We start from the raw sequence: 20,519 nt of genomic DNA on the forward strand, positions 1-20,519 counted from the left end.
CGCAACAGGTTTTTAATAACACAGTTTTTGGAAAAAAAATGACAATTTTTCATCACCGAAAACGGTGATTAGCAATTTAGCAATTCTCAAGTGTCGTACAAAATCCGAATTAGTTGGAAGTAGAGGATGAATTTTATTGGTACACTTAACTTATCATTTTGTCTACTTACTCAAATGTTTTGATGGAACTGGAGGTACGACAAAAAATCGATACGAGAACGATAATTTGTGTTATGTAATATTGTTTGTAATTAAACGGATCGAATCTGGTTTCGTGTTTCATGAAGCTAAGTGATTCGGTGCTTGTTTCACATTACTCCATCAGCAGGATTTTTTTCTAAACTGTTAAATTTTTGATGTAGTATTGATGCGATTCTTCTAAACGAATGAATTCTGTTTCAGGCTTGATTACTTTCGGCTGAAATTACATCGTATGTTGATCAAGTTTTTCCGTTATCGATATTGTTTCGGTTATGATGTGAGTCTCATAAGTCGGCAATTTATTAAGGGAGAGACGGTTTCCGCATGTTTGACGTTAAAAATAAAACAAAATTTGGTATTTGTCAGCATTTAATAAGCAGAAGGTCGGTTTGGTATGAGGAAAATCGTATTTCGCAGAGTACTATTTCATTAAGCTGCAAGAGAATCGGGATGTTTCAGGAATTCCAGGTACATAAGAATGTTTCTGCTGCCAAGAGTAAAACGAACGACGTCAGATATAACATTTTTGTGTGGAAGACTCGCGTGGGTGTCGACGGCAATTTGCAACGAATTTCTTTTAACAGTTTTCGTCTTCCGTGTGGTTTACGTGGAGAACGAAATGGTTTAATGACAGGCAATTAAATCGGTCTGTTAAATTGATAATCTGCTAATTAGGATCGGCCTGTACAATGGTTCCAATTAAACGGTTCGATTTGAAAAAGGCATTATCTAACAGTGCAGTGAGGTAAGAAACGTGAAATGAGTCTCGCGTCTATACATTTTGGTCCATTGAGTAATAACGCGAAGAATTCTCTCATTACATCAGCCTCCCATCAACGAAAGTCGTTCCGGACCGTTCCGGAGGAAAATCACGCGCAGACAAAGGTGAAACTCCTCCATTTGCCGCTTCTACTCAATGGAAATCGTTTTAGAAAAAAGCCTGGAAAGCATACTAACACATATAAGTCCACGCGTCCAAGTCGAGTCGAATTTTTCATCGTCCGTCTCTTTCCGACTCGAAGAAAGAGGCCTCGACAGCGTACGCACACCAGTCTTCGACCGGTTTTCCGCACACTAGGTTTACACTTGTAGTTTCTAGCTTACGCTACGCCATACGAGTGGGACTCGGCGGAGCTATTATGCAACTCCTCTGTGTGAGACAGAAAAGCATTATGCAGACGAGAAGAGAGCATAACAAACCGGCGAAGACCAATCACAGACCGCTTGGGAATCAGACCTACCTTTGTCATCAATGGGTTACCGGCGAGTCCAAGTCGGCCGGCGGGGGAGCCCGGTCGGAGCTTTTTCGAAATCGACTCGAAAACGAAACGGGGCGGACGCGAGGGGGCACGACCGGGCTCGGTTTTCGGAGTTTCTGGGGGCGGCGAGGCTGTCGGGGCTGCGGAGCCAGCGCGGGGGCGCGTTTTCGGAGGCCGGTCCGAGCGACCTCCCCCCGGTAGTATTAATAGACTGTTTACGGCACGCAGCGCACTTACTAGACGTACAATCAGTAGTAGAACGTCTCGCTTGGAGTGAGGAGCTACTTTGTGGGTTGTCTGCGATGCAAACCGGTTGTCCTTAAGGGCTGCGATTAGGTCGGCTCGTCGATGATGAATCCGCGAGTTCGTGACGAATTTCTGTGAACCAGGTCGGAATAAAAGGCGTCAAGGTGGCGACGAGACCAGGAACCAAGTCCCGGAAAGAAAATATGCTCAAGTTTCTCACTCACAAACTGCGGACGCATTCGATAAACGAAGACAATTACGTTGAAAAGGTGTGTATTCCGTCGGAGATAGAATTTGTAACAATATTAACCTCATTGAAGGTCATATCCGAGTGAAAAATGGCTGCCCCCGACAAAAGCTCGGAACAAAGGAATGCATGTTCCGGGTCCATTTTTAGGCGGTTTTAGCACATTCGCTGTCCGGAAGGCGGCTCGGGTGACCATTTGGACGTCGAACTGTCCGGATTGACCGGAATTTGCGCCATCCGAGCGGCGTTTGTCGCGCTAATGTCGATTTATTTATGACCGGCTTGCGATATGATGGCTGATGTTTGTTAATGTTATTCGTGGTTCCACGAGTTTGACCGTTCTCTCATTGTTGCTTTCTCTAATGCAGGCTGATGAGGATCGCGATTCCGGGACCGAATCCGACGAGGAAATAGATGACCCGGACTTACCTTCAGGTAAGTCCATTTTAATTTTCTCGTTCACTTTCACTCTTCTCGATCTTCCCGACAGAAAATAACAAACATTTCTGCGCCCAATTGGTACCTGCGTGGTCATTGCCGTCGCAATGTTTATTTTTGAAACGTACGTACCAACACTTTCCTGTTGGTCCTGCGGACAGATCAATGATACCCTATTACTAAAATACACCTCCGACCGGAGTGCCTGCCTGCCTAGTATTTTAACTCCGACTTCGATATCACCGCACAGAATGAACTTGTTAGCCTATTCAGGCTGCCCACTAATCCTGTTTTCGATTCTTGTCACGCATCATTACTTTCTAATAACCGTATAAATATTTCTCTACCCTACCCTATCTAAATATGGATTTCATGAGCGAGGTCATGACCTATGCAGCTTTTCTATTTGCGATAAGCATAATTCAGGATCATGCATCAAAGGTAGACTTGTTTGTTCTTGCTTGTATCTTGCAGACACGACACGTCACCACTACTTTGTTGATACACGCATACTTATTCATACATGACACCGCTGGCAATCATCGACAAACTTAAAAGTTAAATTCATTCCGATACATCCGTTACAATCGTACAAAAACATGTTCCTATTGTAATCGGCCGACGACGACAATGCCGTTATTGAAAACTTATGTATGTAGTTGGCAAACTTTTCATGCTCGCACGGATTTTTCACCAAAAACGTTCGCATTCTTAACGAGCTCGATTATTCTTTAACAAGGTTATTCGCGCTCCGACGCCACTCTTCATTATAAATCCGAAATTTCCTATAAATAATAAGTAATAACCTGCCCGAACCCGAGTAATCATTTTACCAACCGGGATTGCCGAATATACTCGACGCTCTTCGTATCGGCAAAATTTCCGATTTTTTACAGGTTCCGCGTTAGAAATAAAAGACATTTTGCAATACATAGTTACGAGGATTGCAGACGATTTTACGAGTACACGCCGAAGCTTCATTTCTGCTTCGTTAGTGATTGCCTCAAATAAAGAAAGTGGAGGAGATACTAATAGTCGCTTTTGATTGATGAAAGCGCAATATGTGAGCGGTTTTGTTAGATACGTTTCCTGTAAAATACGCCACCGAAATTTCATAGCAAGAAGCGAAGTCGAGTACCTAGTTTTTACATTCTTATTTTACTGACAGTTTACGTTTTGCCAGATATGACGTTAACAATATTATTATACTTCTGCACATGTTGCTGGTGTTGACGCGATTCTTTGAAGATTTTAAGCGCCAGAATCAAATCCTCCGGATCAGAATCCCCAAGAAGTTTTTTTTTGGCAGTGAGTCAATCTCATCAGCAAATATCTATTTTACAATAAAATCTTGTTATCATATGACCAATTGTGTTATCAATCTGTGGAAACCCAGAACTTTGAACTTTGAAATTGCAAATTATAAAATATACAACGTGTCTCAGAAATAAGCACATTAATTTGATCTGTTAATTGAACTCGTTAATAGAAACAATATATTAAAAAAAAATTCATAAACCTTGAAGTTATCTAATTAAAATTATTGGAAGATTGGGCACAAATTTCGTTAGGCGCCGACAAAATGAGTCTTCCACTTTTTCCAACATACCCCTGTTATTGCGAATTGTTGTGGCAGCATTTTCCACCCGATCTCTTAAAACTTCAATTGTATCAATTGAATATCAATACCAAGTCCTTCATGTACCCCCACAAGAATAAGTCGCACGGAAATTCTGGGGGGGGGGGGGGTCGAGGAGCACTCCCGCACGCTTCACCATACACTGCACAATACATATTTATAAATTCACTGTTCGAAAATAAACGTGCCATTTTCACAAAATTTTAACTTAAATCATAGGATCAACACATAACCACTTGCTTTTGGAGTTGTATAAAACTAACTAAAAATTTAAGCCGCTTGTGTCATACCTCGGCCGCAGAACGAAAAAACTTTATTCTAAAAACACAATGTTTTGCGTCGATTTTACAAAAAGTATGTATTATGTCACTCTCGTTGGGTTCAATAAATAGAAAATAGACAGCTTGTTAATTTATGGGGAGGAAAAATACTGAAATGAAAATTATATTTCGAAAACATAAACATAACAATTTTGTTGTTCCTGACGAGATCTGTCTCTGATTAAAATTAATGTACTTATTTCTACACACGTTGTATATTTACTTCGTTAGGTGTAGTAACGTTATCATAAATAAAAATTAATCAATTACAATTATAGGAACAATAATAACAGACATTTCCTATCTTTCAAGTACTTTTTAAGTAGGTAAATCCATAGTTATCGTCATTTTGTTAATTGTAAATTGTATTTTTCTACTTTGCGTATGGAAGCTATTACAAAACCCATTTTGGGTGCTGTAATAGAAATTCGCGTTTGGAACAAACTAGTGCAACTTACTTTTCAAGGTTGGCGTTCCTGATCTTGGCATGACGAAAATGAAATGTCAAAATAAAGGCCAAGACAAAACGAATGGTAATTTAAGTTGTTTCTATGGAATATACAATTGTTGTAAACATTGATCGTTAAATTAGACGTATCTTGAGCAGTTAGACCAATCGTAAACTCGTATTTCTTTAGACTAATCCTAATCTCGTATTTCTGGCGGGGTACGTAGAAAATTGTCTTCGCTCATTTTTAATTTGTTAATAACAAGTGAAATTTGAATCTTCCAAACAATATGACATTTGTTGACAACCATGACAAAATTCCCCAAATTTGAAAATTGTTAATTTTCACTTAAAAATGGCTTAAAAGGTGTAAAGTATAGTTCTCCCAGAGCTGCAGCGGTTTTATGGCAGGGCAATAGTAATTATTACGCCTGTTGAAATGCCGATAAGCGACATAAACAGACCCCTGTCAATCATCATTTTCGTTCTATACCTGTCAGTTTACAGGGTAGTACTTGGACGAATTTACGATTAGGGGTTGTACTTGCGGTTTAAACCTATTGTGGGTGTTGTTAACGTTTATACAATGGTACCCTGCCATAAAACCGCTGCAGCTCTGGGAGAACTATAGAAAAAATAGTGTATGATGTCTTGTTTATAAGGTATTTTGTAGCGCTTACACCTTCATAGCATCACAATATACGATAATTTTGAATCTCGAAAGATCTAATGTTTGGTAGATCGGGCCAAGTGGCCAGCGTACACATAAAAATAAATATAGAAATAACCAATTGAAGGTCTGCATCTGGAAAATTTTATTTTATATTTGAATTTTTTGTTGTTTTGTATGTTTTGATCGTACCACCTTTGCTTTGAAAAATGGATGTGTTTACTGCAGGTCTGCGTAATCACATGAGGAAACCAAAAATGATGAAATACAATCTGAAGTAATATTTGGTGAGTACTCTCTAGAACAATTGGGTTCAATAGATTAATATCCGATGATGTACAAATAAAATAATTGAAATATGTATAGCATAATGGTGAACACATGGCACGAATGCCATCAAGATCAGAATGTAAACGTCTTCGGATAGCTGCCGCTAATCTGCAGCTGGATTGACTACATTTTGCTAAAATTTTAAACATCCATTACTTGAATAATAAAATGAAATTATAAACATTTACGGTCGTTTAATGGCATACCTGGATACAAATAATATTGTGTTTACTATTTACTTTATCTTTATTGTGATGATTCATTTTTTTGCAGACTACGTTAAATAAATAAGTTAAATTTATTGGACGGAAATAATAGAGCAGAACGAACGAGTGCAATTACTGCTAGATTTCTGTTCTAAAAATATCAGTCGATGGCAGATGCAGTGTATAGTAAATTATTCGTGAAAAAAATAAACCAGGATAGTGGCTGTTGATGCAATAGAAAATAAAAAAGCTTCTAGTTATTTGTGTTGGATCATGTTTTGTTTGTTTCGTCTGATAGTTTTTAGGGGAATGTTCAGTAGTGCAGGAAATGTCAAATTTCTGTTTAATATTGAAAACACAAATAAACGTCCAATTTCCAACACAGTAAACACTTGTTAAGTGGAAAATTCCGTGATTCATCCTGTGAAAAGTTCGAAAGCTTCACGATCGGCGGTAGATGTGTAAGGAAGCGTTTGCCAAAGTATCCTCCAAAGGATTGCTCGGTTTCGTTATATCATTTTTTTGTAAACTAGCGCAAAATTGAATTTTTTTGCAAACAATAATGAAAGATGAGACCTACAGTATTTCATAAACTTTGTGGCTCCATAAAGGCGAAATATCCCACCATAATTCAGTCCTGCAATACTCGAATGAAGCATTTTAAAAGATATATTGCCATTTAGAATTTCAAAGTTGAGGGTCGTTTGCAAGATATACATTTTTTATGTCTGCATCGACCTTTCGTTGTAAAATGCAAGTTTTTCGAAAAAGCTAATATATTTTTTTTACTGTCAGATTTAGTTCGCTTGGCAGTTCTTTCGAAGATACATTTTTGTGGTTTGTTGCCAGTATCTTGTTTTTATGTTTTGAATAACTGAAATAACTGAATGGGATCCTGTAAATAAAAAAATAAACATCTGTTTCCCTATTAATCTTCTAATTGGTGTATTTTCCCATTCTGATTATTTCAGTTTTTGAAACGATTCCAACAACAAATAGAGATGGGGTTGAGTTATCTGATCTTTAAAGTACTTGGTAGGTGTCGCTCCGTAGGAAGGCGTCCAAAGTAGAAGTTACATTTTGACAGTTTTAATGAAACTATAAAAATAAGTTGCAAACTTTTAGTATCAAAGTGAACATACGTAGCGCTATAATAAACATACAAGTGCCCACAATCCAGTTATTTATGTCAGATAATTCCTATACTAGGCTACATTTCCAGTAATGGTGAACATAAGTACAGATTATTGTTGTAATAAAGTTGCGTATTGCTATTCGGGGATAAAGCAAAAATCGGCCTAAAATACATTGTGGTGTAAATGCGAAATAAAAAAAGTAATGTCATTGCTCCTTGGATTTTGGCCGAGTTTCAAAAGAATGCATCATTTTCTCTGTATTGTAAAAATAAAGAAAAAGTGTAGGCATTTGTCGGCGATAATTACATGTTGCAGCAAGCAGCTCCATGATGGATTTGCTTGATACCAGTGTTCAGTTTTTCATCGATTTGTGAACAAAAAATCTCAACACGATACATTGTCTCTGCCACGCTTTCTTACCGTTTTGAAAGAGCTCGGTGTGTTACTGATAAAATTATTACGTAAAAGTTGTATAAAAATCATGGAACATTCAGATTTATGGAGTGATACCTATCTCGTTACTCGAATAAACATTATTTTTAGCGCGCCGGTGGCGAAACGAAAAGACTTCCTTTTCACCAAACATATTTTTCTTTTTTTTTATTAATCCTTAATTCCGCCGTGCTTTACTAGTTTTACGCAGATATTTCGAGTAGTAAATAATATTCTGTCAAGGTAAAAAATACAAAACTATTTTTAAAATCTAAATTGCAAATTGTTGTTTTATGACTAATATTGGAACACATGTAGGTACCTATCTCATTATTATGGAAATGAATTTTTTGCACGGAAAATGTTATACTATTTGCCGAGCGTTTTTGAATTAATTAGCGCCAAGGCATAAAATTCTAATCTTTTTTTTTGGTTAATTTGTACGCTGCTTGTTTCGCAGGTTTCTAAATATTCTGACGTGGGCGCAGCATGAAAAATTCACTGATCTAAATTTCGTTTTATTTTTTCTTATTATTACCTCCGCTCTGACAATAATCCATTTTATTATCCATTGTTTAGCTACAGCATTGTTTCCTAATAGCCCAATATTAGGAATGTTCACATACTTCGCTATTGAATAATTCCGTAATTATTGTGTTTTGTAGGACTGTAACTAATTCCTGCAATATTATAACAGTATCAACTAGATTCAAGTTCATCTGTACGCTCAATTTACAGAAAACATTGTTAAAAAATTGGTATTTATTTATAAATGAAATCTTGGGCAGGGAGGGCGTTGGAAATCGTCAATTGTTTTCCCTTTTTTAAAATATATTTTTTTTTCTTTTATTTTAAAAATGGAATAACTAACAATTCCTATTCCAGAAGCAATTATCTAAGGGTACCCTTTGCTGAAAACAAACATGTTCAATCGTGTGCCGATTAAATATAAACAAATGTCATTCGTGTCAAACGGCGGGAAATTCAAACTTTACACTGTTCCAAATGGTTTACTTTTTAACGCCTACTCAGTCCAGATTTTCATTTGAACGCATGATACTTCTTGCTTTTTCTCCCTACCCAGTGAATTGTTCTAAACCGACACTCTCCCATATTCAGACTTTTAAGTTTATTTTAATGATTAATTTTGTTAGCACGGTGATGCCATAACCGTGAATAATTTCTCTACTGGTTCTTTTCATTGTCCTCTCCGTCAAGGAGATAACTTCAAAATTTTATCTCGTGTTCCTTTCTTGGACTTCAATGATTGTAAACTGCTCGATAATGGCATGAAAAATTTTCAGACAAGTTATGATAAGTAAAGGTAGCGGCAACTAGTCTCGAATACTTTTAGAACCAGTTTGATGTTGTGTAACTGTTTGCTTTTCTAATAGTTGTGCATCGAACATGACCTCTGTTAATTATTGGTAGCAAGCAAATTTAACAATCTATTGTTGCAACAAGTACGGTTTTTGGTACGCGTAAGTTGAGGTTTGAACTTCAACGCCGCACCCTCAAAGACATGCTGCATAATTTGTAGATGCAAATTGAGCCAACAATAGATACGACTTGTCCTGCAAAAGAATTAACAAGTCGTCCGACTTGAGAATTTTTGATGAAAATTCGATATATGCAGTGTTTGCCAAGTGAGAGCGCTAATGGCTTGGGCAAAATTTTCACTGGAACCTGTTTCCACTATTATTTCTGTTAATTATTTAAGGTAGCCATGGAGATCGAACAACTAACGAGCTAAATTAATTTGATATTGACAAAGTTTTTGTTGTTTGGTGAATTTTTAAAATCCGTTTTTCCTTGACGGTAATAAAAAGTATTGATTTTCTCTGAAACGAAACTACTAACAAAAAGGTATTGAAATTATTTCAGATACAATTACGTGCTTGTTACCGGGACAAAAATATTTTCTACATTGAAGAGGTCTTTGCTTTCTTGAAAACATCCGACTGACGTACAAAAAATTGTATAGAAGTCAATTTGCAACCGGAGTTTTTCATTTTGTGCTCATTATATGTGAAAAGTAACAACAATTAGCGAAACTAATTCTAAGAAAAAGTGTTCGGAATCGGGTCGGTGATATCACGCTTAGTGAGATTACCAAGTGAAATTTATTCCGTGTAATTAGGAATGAATGAGGTTTTTAATGTTCTTCTATCTCGGTTTTAATAATAATTTACGGATTCTGTAAGTTCAAGGTGTTATTAATATGCGAAGTTTTTCAGCTACTGCAGCACATCGGCTGACATCATCAAGTAGCACTAGGTGATACCAATCGATAATAATATTTAATAGACCACGCCGAAGGATTTTAAATGTTTTAAGCACTTGTGATTGGTATCGATTACTTTAAAAGGTATTTCCGTTCGGACATAACTTGCATCAATATTATCTACGTGTGTTCTAATGTGTTTTTTAACTGTAGAACATTTTAACGTGTTGCGTCACTAATGAAACCACACCAGAAAGTAATTTTTTCTACCACTTTATCTTCACTTTTCTGTGGTCATAATTATGATAGATTATCACGCTAAATTGTGCCAAACGATAAAAACGATTGTAATAATCCGCTGTTTCCTGAGGATCACATGGTTTGACTCCGGGGTATGACCGATATGATGACTTAAATAACAACCTAGCGCAATTTTAAATCTCGCTCTTTTTTGCAGCACAACGACAACATTCCTGTGTGCTTGTTCAGACGTATTCTTCACTTGATATTTTTATATTCAAATATATTTAAATGTGAACGGTCAATAAGAATTATTTACGTTGTGTTGTAGCGATCACAGTGATCGATTGTTTAAGGATATATTGAATTCTGATAAAGAGGATTTAGATAAAACACTTCAGTGAGCACTTTACGCTGTATAATAATGTATAATAAATGATTTAATGATTGTTTGTTTTTTGTATGAAAATTAAAAAGAAGTTGATTGCTACCTAAATACTCCGAGCTCTGAATTGAAATGAAATATTGATCAGTGGTAAAATTCAAAAATTGATGAATAAAATGCATTCACGTTGTGTGTTGGGAGGCCATGGAAATTTTGCATTTAATCTGGTGGTAAAGCTCTGTTGAATTAGGTTATGTTTTTCCGAGTTTGAGGTTATAAATAGGGTCAATGTCTAGCGCATTGTAGTCAGTTTTACTAGTTTGCAATAGAAGAATACTCAAACATCGCGGGATATTCAACATGCTATGTTCATTTTGATAGGTCCGCATGTCAGGCGCTTTAGTGACGGAAGTCAAACAGTGTGTCCAACGTTAACAAAAGAAATCATGGCCTCCCATTGTGCCAAAACAACGTGAACGGTGTTTAGGTGCATAAGTATACAAAAAATCTGTACCAGCAGTAACGAATGGCTCCATTACTTTGTGATATGCTTGAAATATCATGGTCAGTGCAGGTTTGGAGTATTTTGTCGCAGGTCCTTTAATTGGATTCCTTGACATTTTTTGGTACCGAGGTGTAACTTTTGGTCAAGGTTTGTTAAACAGAGGGATGCGAAACCTTATTAGAAATTAAATTGTCACAGTTTCTGGTCGTGAGGTTTGCTAAGAAGATCCAAACACTTCGTAACACATAATATTAACCACTTTCTGAGGCTATCAGTATCAGTAGCAACCTCTTATGAATAATCTGGTTGTTTGCTTTACTAAAAATACAAACTTCTCGACGTCTACGAGATTTCATCTCACCTCTTGAAAATTGTCAATTTCTAAATCAAAACAGTTTTATCCTGTTTCATGATAAAATTACTTAGAAATCCATTACTTTTCAAGTAAAAAGAAACAGATAAAAGCTTTTTCTTGGTGGTGCATTATGTAAAAATTTGTCAACCATTTCAGACTATTCCGTTTTTTGCTCAGCTCAGTGTGGATTGTTGGCTTGGACAGTGAGGCCATATGCTCACACTTTACATCTTGAAAAAGCACATTGTGTAAGCAGCTTTGGTGCCAACATTTTTTAGCATTTCTTGGGAAGTATTAAAAGCAGATGTCGGGGAGAGAATGGTTGACAATGTTCTTTGTAAAAGTAAGTCAAAGTAGTTTTGACGGGCAAGAATGTTCACTTCTGCACCTTTTTATTTAAATATAAGTACTGAATAATTTAAGAACCAGTTTTGACATTAGCTTTTTTAATTTTGGAATGAATTCTACAATAATTTGTTACAACGCAGTCTAGTCATTTTGACTCGATTATAAACAACTTTTCGAACAAAAATACACACACTGAACGCTCTCTTTCTGATTTCTTTAAGTTTTGAGTTGATTGGAAATGTCAACTTTTATTATTTTCCGATCAAAGATTACTGCAATAATTTTGCTGGTTTTTATCGACGCAAAATGTTTAATTAACGTTTTTAATACGCTTTAATAATAGCAGGAAAATAAAACAATCATTTTCATTACAAAGCACTTTATGATAATAAAAATGTTTTTAATTAGCAAAGTGGTGAGGCATCGAGTTCAGACGTAACATTTTAATGTAAATTAAAATGTTCAAAATTTACCCTTTTGCATTTTTTAAGATTCAGCTGCAGACAAATAGCTGCAGTAGATATCCTTTACCTTTCCAAAATCTCAAGGATTCATTATACATATTTTATTTATATTTTATTTGAAAATTTAAGGAAATAAGTGAAGTAACTAATTACAAAGCGGTTATAACACAGTTTACAAATTTTTTCAAACCTGCCAAGTAACTGTCGACAAATTTCTATTGATAGAGATGTTAACAATAATTAATTTATTGATTGTGAATATCGAGTTTGACCTTGCCTCTTAATCAAATTAACTGTTAATATACCCAGGTTGTTATTTTGGCTATGTTTTTATTATATTAGCGCCCTTCAATAAAAATTATTCAACATTTTTATACATATTTTAAATTTTATGTTTAAATCCTACTAATAGCAACGTTAAATAGTTTGTTATCGGGGAGCCCATTCTTATCCACATAAAACATTCCTAAACTTATTTTTAAACAGTTAAATAAATTATTGAGTACATGTTTGTTATTTTGGTTTGAGGGAGCAATTAATTGTTTTTTCATTAATCTAACTGTCTGGAGACAAACAGGTCAGAAGTTCTTTTAGGTTTAAAGTGAAGTTTTAACTTTTTAATAATTCTACAGAGTTGGATAAATCGAACGATGGGACAAGGCTATTAATATTTGCGTTCGAAAAATAAATTATCATTTGAGCGTGAATTAGTTTTGTTGATAGAACGAGACATAATTCGAAGCGTATTTGAGTGGTGTTTGTTGCATTTATTTGCAGACAAAATAAAACTTCAATTTGGTTTGTTAGAACTCATCTGCGGTAGCAACGATCCTTCCGGGAGAACGTAACAAAAGTTACAGTCACTTTTGTAACGTGTACAGTGGACAAAACAACATAATAAGTAGCCGTTGCGAACCGTCTTAATTAGGAAGCATGGTTTTTGATAGATAGTTGCTGTATGTCTCTTTTAGTGTGTACGTCGGAAACTAACGAACTATCGAGGTTGTAGTTTTATTTAAATTTTTGCGAGTGTGAAATTAAAGTTTTTCGGGCGAATTAATTAAAATGGGGCCGACTAGCGCGTTTTCGGTCAGCGACGATGAGATCAGGCAATTAATGGTCGCGAATAACTATTTTCCAAATCGAAAATGCGGTTTAACCATGCATCCGAATTTAACGCTTAAAAAGCAATTTAATTACGACGCCGAGAATTTTTAATAAAATGTTGGGAGTCGATATCGTGGTGCTTTTGAAAAAGACCAAAAAGTCGATCGGTTCGTTTAAAATGATTTTGTAATAGTTAATAACAAAATTTAAATTACTTTTATTCATATACTGGTCGAACAAAGTGCACCCTCTCGCCCATCTTCTTTGTTTCATAAATATAGAGTGAGGTATTAACTCTAATACCTCTTTTATGCAGGCAAGTCGGCGAGAATTGTCAGCCACAAAAGATTTTATTCAAAAAATGCATAGACCGGATAATTTTATGAATGCATCGTGTAAATTCAAATTAATTCGCGGTTCTGGGATGTCAGGGGGAGGTCTTTTTTTCCAGGGTCCAATTTGTATTCATTATATATCTACACGCCTCTAGTAAATTTTTTCCAAGGTTCTTTTTTCAACTTAGTATGATGAACAGCCACTCTAAAATTGAGTTTTACTTTGCACATTTTTTACGCCAAGACCCACGTTGATGCGAATTTTTTTTAATTTTTTTTTTGTTTGACCCATATATTTGCGCCAACGTCAAGAATGTTGCGGATAAATTGAAATGTTTAGTTTGAGTTAAAATGGAACATTTGCAGTTTTAAAAACGATTTAAAACGAGTTCTTTGTTCTTTTCCCACTGATCAATACGTCAACATACTAGTCTGACTGAAAATATTTACACCTCTATTGTACGGAGGTAACCATTGCAATTTGCAATTACATGACTTTGGCGTTACTGTTGGCAAAACTGCACGATAATTACCGATAACCGGAACGTACTTCTTGTTTGAAATAAATACAGGCGCTTTTTATGTTGGTGGTACTGTCGTAAACACGGAGGTAATTTGATGAATATTAAAGCGATATTTGAATCCTCAGCTGTATAGGATTACTCCGGATTACTCCAATTAAACGTCATCATGTTCCTTTGAGCTTAAATCTGTTTAGTAATGCAAACTTAATAACACAACCATATGCATTCCCGATGTTGTGAAATTACAATCGATTGCTTAAACCTGGATTATAAATAATACATGCGTGCAGTCTAATTATTAATTAGCTTAATTAGAGATTTAGCATTTGGCGCCTCTAGGTCTAAATAATTAATCTGACGTGTGTCTCTCCGTCCTTAACAAGTGGAGAAATCAGTCCGTACGATTCCTCTCCGGTTTTCACCTTCTCATCGGCCATTTTGTCCGTACCGTGGTTTTAATCAGGATACGAATTAGTTAGCACAGACCATCATTTGATCGTTAATAACACAAACTACTGTCAGAAACCAAGATGGATTAATGCGGAATTGCTGCCGTACCCATTAATGTGCAATTGAAGATGATTAGGATGTAAAAAATTCTTTGCAATTTTCTTCGGGATAAATCAGACCGTTGCGCGGACAAAATGGCCGTAAGAAATTTATCGTCTCGAATTTGTGCACGGAATAGTGTATTAGCAGCTCCGCTTGTGGAGAGGTGTCTTATTAAATTGAAGTTGCAGCGACATTTTCTGCATCGTTACCTTTACGATTTCAGGTTACGAGACAACTGGAAGGTGATACTAATAATAAATTCACATCATAATTCAATTAAATTGGATAACCTGGACGCATTAGTTCCAATTAGTTGCCAGCCAAGTCGGACTGTTTATTTCCACGTTGTTTCTTCTTCCAGTAAATTACGAGATGCAGCCTAGAGAAAGTCCCTTCTAAACGATTCCCGTTGTTAATCTGCGCTCGTGTATTTTCATGGACGTACGACTCGTTTTCTGCATTTCGATATTTATTTAAATTTGTGGAATTTCTGTTTAATTAACGCTAATAGTGCTCAAAACACGAACCTATCTATTATTTTACGCTTAATATATTCATCGCTGGGATTATTCGCGTGGTCGCCCTCACTTTATTAATATAATTAATTCCGTCGTGCAAGGTCTTTTTTATTTCGTTACATATTGACGGTAACGGGACGAAAATAGAGCGGCAAACCCCATCCACCTGAATCTAATTGCTTGCTCACGAGGCCCTTTCGCGTCCTCACTCACCTCCTGCAGGATTTCCTTCGCCTGAGCTGTACCGGTGAACCATCAGCACGCTGACAGAGATTTTGGTTTTTCGAGTGCGGAAAAGGTCACAAGCCGATATCTCTCACCCGAAGGTCGGAGGGTGTTGTTGGCGGCGTTATTTCAACCGATTGTACACGAGGATCGTCATAATTAAGCGACATAAAAACGACATAATCGTCCATAGAAACCGCACCTTCGGTCTGAGCGAAGGCAAATTAACCGTCCGTAGAAGATTGTTTAAGTTTAAATGTTTATCGCCATACGTGCTCGGTGCGCGGCCGCGTATGAGGTCTAGGTCTTCAATTTTATAGTCTACTATTTTCCACTTAGTGTTGCGTTTTGCACCTTGCGGACGAAGAGTGCAAGCAAGATAATTTATGGCTGAAATTACTGCAGACATGCGACCGTCAAATGTGTTATCATTAAAACTAATGATCGTTAAGTGAAAGGCATTGTGCCGCAATTATTTCATTTTCACATTTTTATCATCTCACGTCACTTTTGGGCGATTCTCTCGAGAAGTTAAAGTTCTTTTTTTTTAAATAATTGTCGATGTCGAAATTCTCTGAAAGACCACCGTAAAACCTTTCGTTTCGGAACATCTGTACCGTAAAATCTTCCTCGATCAGGTTTGAGGTTATGTCAGTAATTTTCAAATGTCAGAAAAGTTTCAGATGTAAGCAAATTTTTACCGAAAGACAAGAAATAAAGACGATAATGACACTGAAATATGCAACTGAACATAACAGCTAAACAGGAAAATGGGAATTTATTTAATGGGTAATAAGTTTATTCATTTTCAGAATCTGTCAAAATTTTCAGGCTCCAAATCGTCTTCCGAATCTGATTCTGCGGAAAGTTGAATTATTATTGGAGGAATGTCCCTCAACTGGTAGATTTCCCACCAATTTTTTCCAGTCCTCTCTAATCAGTTCATTGCAGTAACGAACATTATTGGCCCACATGCTTTCTCAAAAATTTAATTTTCTTAGCAATTATAAACTAGCCAAAACTGAATAGGGAATTCCACAATTTTTCTTAGAAAGCAAAATAATTGCCCCAATCCCCCCACGTATTCTTAAACACTAGATAAATTTAAAATGTTACAGGTACTTGAAACATTACATCTAATGTGTATCTTTATATATTTTTAACACATTTCATTATAAATTTTAAACTGTATTTATAAAAAATTCAAAAATGGAAAAATTCCCTATTCATTTTTGCCTAGTTTATGTGGTTGTTCGATTTAATTTTTTCTGTTGTTAAATGTTTTCCATTTATACCCCGTAGATTTAATAATTTTGTGTAATTTAGACCTACTGCCGGTGTAGTCCCACTGGTTTTTAACAGACCGATGAAGGTCGTCAATGGTGAAGAGTTTTTGATCGACATGGTATGCATTAATTTGCCTTGCCAGCTCCTCTTTTATATAATAAAATGCTGGATCAGTCTTGTAATTTATTTTGTAGCGCCCTTTATTTTCACGAGTTTTTACACAACCAAATATGTCAAATTTATTAAGAATTTTAAAAACAACTGTCGAGTGAACCCAAAAAGGGATTTGCTAGAGAAATGTTTGAGGTTTGGTAAAAAATCCTGAAAAAATACATTCAATATTATGTAATTATTATATGTGCAACTTTACTGCAAATTTCTTTCATTAGCATGGTCCGCATTTCTTCACATAATCTAATCATAGCTAATTTTTCTCGTTGTGTTTGGGCCCGTCCAAATCCTTGCTTTCGGAAATCCATTTTACTTTTTTTATTATTTAAAAGTAATTGAGGCGCAAACGCCTTCGCATCAAAATGGCTGACATACAAGTGACATTTTACGTTGCCAACCTAGTAACCATCAAATAACTAGTGGCTCATACCAATATGACAACACTTTGACAATTGTTTAAAATGAACTTTATGTTGCGTTGAAAGTGATTGAAAATAAAAAGGCCACTAGATAATAATGCCAATTGCATTTGCATTGGAGACAATAAAATTGACATTTAGAGCGACCAATCGCTGTAATTATTTATGTACGCTTGCTGCGATATATAAATAATATCACAAATGCTTCGCGTTTGATAAAATGTGGAATTTTTTAATTGTAGGTGTGTTTCCAAAGGACATTCTTCGCTTTGAAGTAATTATCAAATTCTCGACAGTCTTGCGTATTCTCCTTATTAGAACGAATGACACAAATGTTTTGTTTAATATCAATATTGGGTAAAATATTCAAGGTATGCAGGAAGTTATGTTGTTCGTTTAGCGCGTTTATTACCCGGAATTTCTACCAGGGATGATTAAATTGAACGTCTCTCTTTGCCGATCTTTATACTCGTAATTTTGGTTTTGGGCATTTTTCTGTAGATTTGTGCTCTTAACCCGAACGGGAACGCTGTTATTTGCACGTTAACGAGGATGTTGTCGATATTGTAAATTCCTGAGACAACCAATTACAGACGATGACTTTGAAGGTGCTCCGTCGAATTGGTATCTGGATCGCAGCTAATCATCGAGTTGATATTGATATCCTGGCTTTGTACGCTGCTCTCTCGTAGTCCACAAGGCGAAACAATAATCCTTATTATGTTGATCTGGATACATCATCTGGATTTACGGTCGAGTTTATGGCGGTTATTAGATCTGTGCGGGTCTCATTAGCTGCACCATAGCTTCGTAATAACCGAAAATTTATTCATTACATTTCCCATTTGATGTCGGAGTCATTGAAATGACCGAAAGTGAGGAGTCGTACCGAGGTTACCGAATTCCGGTACAACGTTCTGTCAGATACGTGACCGCATGCACTGCTTCATCTTCGTCATTGCGTAAACAGTAATGGCTTATTTCTTTCTGCACGCGGAGATGGTTGAAATGAACAGCTGAGCGACCGCACCATGTCGGGTGGGCAGATAAGTGAAGTTTTCTTTTTTGCCCGATCTCTCAGTCGATCGTTATTAATAAAATAAAGGAGCCCCTATATTTAGCCCCTTGACCGTATGAAACAGTCGGTACGTTCAGAATATGAAATTAATTGTTAAACCGCTCGTATCCGGTCGAAGAAAATTAAAGTGTGCGACCTACGCGAAGGTTCGAGTTGCGGTTTGGGAAAATTTTTCCCGGCGAAGAGTTCGAAAGCGGTGTCGACGAGAGAGACGCCTCGGCAGTAGGGCGCGCTGTTCGCCGTGATTCCTTTTTAAATGGGAGGTTTTTCGTGATTAAGGAAAGGCGTTTCCTGAAAGTGAATTTGGTTGAATGTGTTTCAGGCGATGATGTAAAAACTGATTTAGAATGTGTTTATGGCAGATTGGAGTAGTCGAACAGAAGCGGGATTGAAGTCGGGAGGTTCGCGTGAGTTTGGGAAAGGTCGCCGGTCAAATCTGGGAAGAAAGATTGGTTTTAATTTTGGTTTGTTATTCATATCATGGATCGAGGCACTCCCATCGTTTGTTCATGCACATCGACGTCTCTGAATTTATTGCGTTCGCCATTCAGCCCATAACCATTCTTTCAGGTGTGCATTGTTTAAAGTTGGACATGATTTACATTAAAACAAGATTGATGGAGTATTAAAAAACGACACGGCCGTAGCGCATATAATGCAATGTGCACCATATAATATTACAGTTAAGATAAAGGGCAGTGAATTTGTTTGTGAGATAGCGCTGTATTTATGAGGATTCCAGATAAGAATGCCGTATGATATCGGACGATGGTTTACGCGAAGTTTACGGGCCGTATCTCTGCTGTTTCATAACCGCATATGGCATTTGGGAATTTATCTCGATTACTCGGGATTTCATACAAGACCGGTCGCTTCCACAATATTTATCTTCAGGAGGTACCTACACTTTATTATAATACCTACTACACCACTTCGATATTTATCTCCCTCCTGTTAAATATGGTTTATGGGCAATTCTTACGTCGGGACTTTCTCCGTTCCTGCCGAAAACAGCTTAATTGCTAGATAAATCCAGAACCATCCGATTGCGTCTCTGTAAACAGCAAACCTGTCCGACCGACTCTTATCTAAACAGCGTGTATGTGCTCATCTCTTCACACTTCATACGTAAACTCCAAACTCCAACAAGTCCTCTCGTTGTTGCAGTGATGTCGGACCGCATGTGCAGCGTCTCGCCTGCGGACACGGGCTGTTCGATGGAGAGCCCCGCGCCCGACCAGCACGACCCCCACAGCTCCGAAGAGGAGCTGGAGGTGATCAACAGCAACAAAGAAGAACGTCCCGCTCGACCCCTGAGGGCCACGTCGGTCTGCCTCCCGGAAAAACGTAAATGGTCCCAAGTCGGAGACTCGTACTCGCGACACAAATACACGCCGGAAAACGAAGAGAACATGTCGCACTACGGCAACCTGAGCCCGTCGTCGCCGTGCTCCCCGTACCACAAGTGCTACGGGGAAGACGGCGTCCAGATCGAACATTCCGGCTCTTCGGACGAGGAGGTCCACCATCTGCTGGCCAGCATGGCAACGCCGGTGCAGTTCCGCACTTCGCCGCCTCTGGAGGCGGTCAAGCCGGGGAGGAAGACGCCGATGAATAAGGGACGCTCCATGAGCCCGCCGCCCAAGTTGCTCCACTACGAAGTGTCGCCGAGGAAGAGGTCCAAGCACGCGAGACACGCGCACATACAGAGACCGTATCTGGATTTCGAAAAGATGCAGCATGTAAGTATCGTCATTTCTCGACCCAGCTCTCGAAGTCTTCCAGATTCGAGATATCTTGTCGCGGTGGGATGAAAAGTTCGGAAAAGTCAACACTTCGGACGGTTTATTTTGTCATGTCTCGGTTCGAACAAAAAATGAAAATTTAGCGATTTGTAACATGTCCGGACGTAAAAGTTGTGCGTAACACCGGCAAAAAATTGTTTTTCAACTTTAATATGCAAACACGACTCGTTATTATAATAAAACTGTTTATACATTCAAATGAGAAAATTAGGGATGAAGTTTTATAAAATCAATGCTGTTACGACGTAACGAGATTTTTGAGTGGTATTTTCTAAAAACGTAAATAACGTCAGCACTGGCAGTTCCAAATCGGCTTAAACAGAACATTTTAATACTGTGAAAGCCGTAGAAAAAAAAATTTAACAACAAACGTAATAATCGTTAATCTCCATTTTACATGATTAG

General features: G+C 37.2%; 1 protein-coding gene across 2 annotated transcripts in view; it reads left to right on the forward strand.

Annotated features, from left to right (window-relative positions):
- The first annotated feature begins 1,689 nt into the window (after positions 1-1,689).
- The window catches only part of Reph (Regulator of eph expression), a 28,582-nt gene continuing 9,752 nt past the window's right edge, over positions 1,690-20,519 (forward strand). The window contains exons 1-3 of one of the 2 annotated variants that reach the window (XM_069050719.1): positions 1,692-1,975; positions 2,322-2,388; positions 19,477-20,051. In XM_069050719.1, coding sequence (XP_068906820.1) covers positions 1,910-1,975; positions 2,322-2,388; positions 19,477-20,051 — 708 coding nt within the window. In that variant the 5' untranslated portion in view covers positions 1,692-1,909. Of the gene's footprint in view, positions 1,976-2,321; positions 2,389-19,476; positions 20,052-20,519 lie in introns of both variants that reach the window. The other variant, XM_069050720.1, reaches the window with a different exon arrangement.

Source organism: Tenebrio molitor, chromosome 6 (genome assembly GCF_963966145.1).
Source record: "Tenebrio molitor chromosome 6, icTenMoli1.1, whole genome shotgun sequence".
NCBI classification, from domain to species: Eukaryota; Metazoa; Arthropoda; class Insecta; order Coleoptera; family Tenebrionidae; genus Tenebrio; species Tenebrio molitor.